General features: G+C 40.8%; 1 protein-coding gene across 1 annotated transcript in view; it reads right to left on the reverse strand.

Annotated features, from left to right (window-relative positions):
* LOC138029370 (uncharacterized) overlaps positions 1 to 5000 on the reverse strand; it is a 40145-nt gene that overhangs the window by 2851 nt on the left and 32294 nt on the right. The window contains exon 6 of the mRNA XM_068877121.1: positions 1366 to 1701. Coding sequence (XP_068733222.1) covers positions 1366 to 1701 — 336 coding nt within the window. The remainder of the gene's footprint in view (positions 1 to 1365; positions 1702 to 5000) is intronic.

The raw sequence follows: 5000 nt of genomic DNA on the forward strand, positions 1-5000 counted from the left end.
TAACATTAACAATGTAGATTTTTTTTATTGTATGATACAATAAAGAACAACTCAGTTTGTAGTCTCAGCGTTGACAAGTCGAGGGAAAGCAACACGTCAGGAGCCCGCGGCAAACTTTAAATGGCCCAAGTAAACGACAGCGGTCGCTGGCAATCCTTTTTCAACCGTTTCAATTTGATGCCGGTTGAAAAAGTTGATCAACCAAACCAACCGAAAACGGTTTTTTCCGAATAGAACACTAAAAAACCCAACCAACTAAAAACGGTTGATCCCAATAGAACACGACCTTAGTATACCACACAACTTGAAGAACAATGTTAAGAAACTTTCCAGGTTGGAATCGCAAAAAGATAAGAACCTTGAGCCTCAGGTTTATCCGAGTCAAACTCACTCCCAACCATAGATGCCACTAGTCCAGTTCTGGACTCCCTCTCCTGTCACGCAACGCCGGCGTTGCGTGACAGGAGATGAGGTCCAGAACTGCACTAAGATGTCACAGGCCACACGTCAAACGAAGATAGACCATTTACCCACAATCGGCGTCAAAGTGAGTCTGTACAGCAATTTTATGAGTGAAATAACAGGGCTATTTGTTTTCAACAGACCCCCCTCCTTCCTCATTCAACGTTGTCTGTTTGTAGTCAAAGAGCACAGGAATAGGCCATTTCCGAGTTCAAGTCTGCCTCCTCTTCAAAGCGAGTCTACGTGCGAAGTCTTTGTGATGGTAATTAGTTCTACTTTACATATGAATGAAAACTAATTTTCATAACAAAAACTTCGCACTTAGACTCGCTTTGAAAATGAGGCAGGCAAGAACTCGGAAATGGCCTATTATGGGGAGGGGATTGGGTAGCCTAGCAAGGACAAAAGAGTTAAGAATGACGCACAAGTCCTGGAGAGGGGGGCACTTGGCATATTAAGGCGTGGGGATTCTCGTCGGAAATTTTGAATTAAAGCCCTAAAGGAGACCAATCTGGGCTTTATAAGCAAAGGTTTCGTAAAACATAAACAGCTAAAAATTAACGAAAGGAAAGAACGACGTTTCGGTGACATCGTGTCACCATTTTCAAGTTCAAATGCATTTGAAGCGAAACGTCGTTCTTTCCTATCCGGCTATCCGAGCTTTGACCGGTCCAGGATTTTGTGGCCCCTAGAAGAGACCATATTTAAAACAAACGAGACTTTGAGGGCTACATATGGGCTACAGATAATGGCGTTTTCCCCAGAACACCCTAAGTAAGACCAAAATCCGAAATTTACACACCTAAGCAACACCTGGAACATCCAGGCTTTCATATGCGAGTCCCCCACCCGGGTGCACAAAGAATCTCAGAATTCCGTGGATAAATTATTAATGTTCCATACCTCTGTTGAATGCTCGCTTCATGTAGAATCGCTTTGAATCGGGTAAAAAGTCTTCGGGCCTGGCTTCTTTCGTTCTGTTGTTCAGCTCGCAAATGTTTCTGCCAATGATGACATTGTAGCTTTGGCACCTGACATCCTGGTGACATATCATGTAACATTCCGGTGGAAATTGAACCATGGCTGTTTTAAAAATGTGGCCTCTAAGAAACTTCCCATAAACAGAGTATTCGCTGTGACAATCTTGGTTAGCTACCCTAACAAGACCAATCCTTGTGATCAAAAAGGCAGCTGAGAACCAAAATTGCGGGTTCATCTTTGCGAAATTTTGCCCTGCAACTGAATAACGTGAAATTTAGTGTTTAAATTGTTACCGCTTCGATTTTAAGGCTGTGGGCTCAAGGTAAAATGACCATTTGTTGTTCAGAACATTAGCTTTATGTGAAGACCTCTGCAATGAACCAGCAAAGACCAACCACAGTTCACTGAAAGACGAAAAATTTTCTATTTTGCATCACATTGGCCGAATGGTTTTATATAATTAGCTTCTGTGTAAGTTGGTTGCGAGTCTTGAACTACCGTGCAAGAGGTTGTGTTGGAACCCCGGTCCGACGACCAACTCTAGGGGTATCCAAATAAATATGGAGACAGCCCTGCTTTGTAACATGATTAGATCTGCAAACTAAGAAAATTCGTGTCTTCTTGGGTTAGTATTGCTAGTTAATGCGTAACTTGAGCAGTTTTAAAAACTTTTGGATACACGTTTGGTTACGAATTCTTCATTTTACAAGGGAAAGTAACATGCGATATCACTCTATGGCAAATTAATTACAAGGAGAGAACTTTTCTCTCCGTTGGCTAAGCCGGCCAACTTGCGGCCACAAACTGAATGAAAACACCGGCATTCACTGGGCTGCATCAGCAGGGGGGTTTGTCGTGCACTTTTGCCATCAAATTTATCAGCTCCTCGGAGTGAGACTGTTCGGCATCCGGATCTATACTAGCAGCAGTTACCGACGTGGCAGTCGTTCTCTTTTGTCTCATTTTAGGAGGGGCAGCGTCTGCCTTCGTGTTACCCAAGAAGCGCAAGCGATATAAAGTCACTCACGCATGGGGACCATGTTGACAACAAGTCGGCTAGAGCTAGCCCAACGATTCCTTCCTTGACCGGTCCGGGTTGCTCGTTTCTCGGTCCTTCCCCTCAATTCCTTGAACAATAAGATTTGAATTGGGTACAACATTGAGTTAGCCGATTTGGTCTATTGTTTATTTTTGTCGCAACACCTGATTTAAAAATGGACACTTTTCTTACGCTGATGGGGACAAATCAAGATTCTTCATTTTGGGTAATAGACCCTTGATCTTCTTCAACTTCGGCATCATCGAGCTTCGATCGGGATTTACCGGGCGAAGGATTAGATTTTTCACTAGCACTCATTTCTGAACATCCACCTTCCTCAACGATTGCGCACAATTGACCTTCCCGGTTCATGTGTTTTTTTCTCACTTGACTCCAGAGCGAGCAATGACCAATAGCGAAACAGAATAAAATAATTCGCGGAAGTGATCTCAAAGTCACATCAAATCCAATACGAAGAGAGGTAAACATCTGAAGGATTTGCCCCTTGATTTTGATGTCATGAAATTAAGCGAATGAGAAATGCACATGCCAAACATTTCGCTTGGCAACAGATGAATCAACTCATTCACAGATGACTTGAATATTGGCTTCTAAGCAACACTTATTAGGTTTTAGGCTTGTCTCTTTGATGAATGCCCTTCCCATTGAGTCAAGAATTGTTTTAAAATCCTTACTTAAACTGGTAATAAATCGATTGACTGCATCTGTCACTAAGCAAATCTTTAAACGGCCAAACTGTGCTTATTGACAAAGCAATACTCAAAATGAATGTACTTACGAAACAAAATTACTTTACTGAGTTTACAAAAGAAATAAAGCGGCTTTTTTGAAATATTACTAATAGGAAAGAGATATATGCACCACCTTACCGTTTCACTTAAATTTTCAAACAGATATTAAGTACCAAACAATTTCAACTTAAAAGCCTCGAATTAAAAGCCCGAAGCTTGAATTAAATAATTTTTACAGAGATCGCATTTCTTGTTGCATTTTGAACAACCCCCGTTTTCTTCTCTTTGATTTCTTCGAAATTTCAAAGTTCAGCTACTGGTCGTCATTATCCCACTCAACAAAAACTTTCTTGTTCATCGCAAAATGTTATTTATTTGGCCACTTGTGCCAAATGCAACCTGCGATATGTAGGCTCCACCTCGACTGAAGTTAAAGTAAGATTTCGTAACCACAAGTCGAACATGCTGAAGAACAAAAGAACTTGTGAATTTGCCATCCACTTTAATAACTCTGAACACGAAATTTCACAAATCAATTTCATCATTATCGAACAAATTAGGTCTTTTGAAAATTCTTTACATCTTGAACAAATGTTACTCACTAGGGAGGCCTATTGGACTGCGCAGTTATTTACCCTTAATCCTCATGGTCTTAACAAAAGGCGGGAATTTGGATCAAAACACCGCATTAAATACTACAATTGAGTAGTTGTGAGTTGACATTTTCCCAATATGATTTGCACTTATTTGTATCGATATGTCACCTATAGTTCCTTATTTGTCTTAGATTGTCAAGTCCATGTCACCTTGTAGCTTTGACCTTTGTTACACTTCTTTATTTGTCTTTGATTGTCAAATCCATGTCACCTTGTTGCTAAGACCTTTGTTTTGTTACGTTTCCTTGATTTCAATATTTCTGCTCTGTATATATAAGCCTCTCTTTTTGTGATCTGCAATCATTGTAAATAATTTATTAGTTTTTAACTTTTAACCTGAAAAAGGCCGAACGGCCGAAACGTCGTGTATTAAACCCCGTCCAGAACAGTCAAGAGTTGTCTCTTCGCCGCTATTTTTACGTACACTAAACTATATAGTCTGAGCACTCTGGCATGACTTAGATGTACCACATGTGTGGGACATTTGGGGTGGCTTTATAAGCTTACCCTCCATCCTAGACATCAGCACTGCACTGATGAGGCCCAGAAGGCCGAAACAGTACAGTCTGCAGTTAGATATAGCTCTTTGGCATTACAAAGCTTTTGCTTTCATGTCCAAATTGAGCACTCTTCTGGGATGAGCCATTGCCGCTAGCAATTGCGCATGCTCACTAGCTCGCTAGTTTGAGCACTCTGGCATGACTTAGATGTACCACATGTGTGGGACGTTTGGGGTGGCTTTATAAGCTAAGCCTCCATCCCAGACATCAGCACTGCACTGATGAGGCCCAGAAGGCCGAAACAGTACTGTCTGCACTTATATATATATATATAATTTCTTTTTTTTGAGTAGAACGTATTTCGTAGAGCGCTCAACTCAATTGATTGAAGAGCAATAACTATGACTTTACACAAGTTTAGGTTTCACGAGTAGCCATCGCTTAATGCTACAGAACTGTTTCGTATGGTACAAGTACTACACTCATCAGGCAATTTGAACGACTGAACTGTTGAAATTGGAAAGCTGGCAGTTAAATACGGAAATTTGGAAGGTTGCTATAGTAATGTAACGCATTTACTATAGCAACCATTCAAATTTCCGTATTTAAC

The sequence above is a fragment of the Montipora capricornis genome, chromosome 13, assembly GCF_036669925.1.
Source record: "Montipora capricornis isolate CH-2021 chromosome 13, ASM3666992v2, whole genome shotgun sequence".
Taxonomy (NCBI): domain Eukaryota; kingdom Metazoa; phylum Cnidaria; class Anthozoa; order Scleractinia; family Acroporidae; genus Montipora; species Montipora capricornis.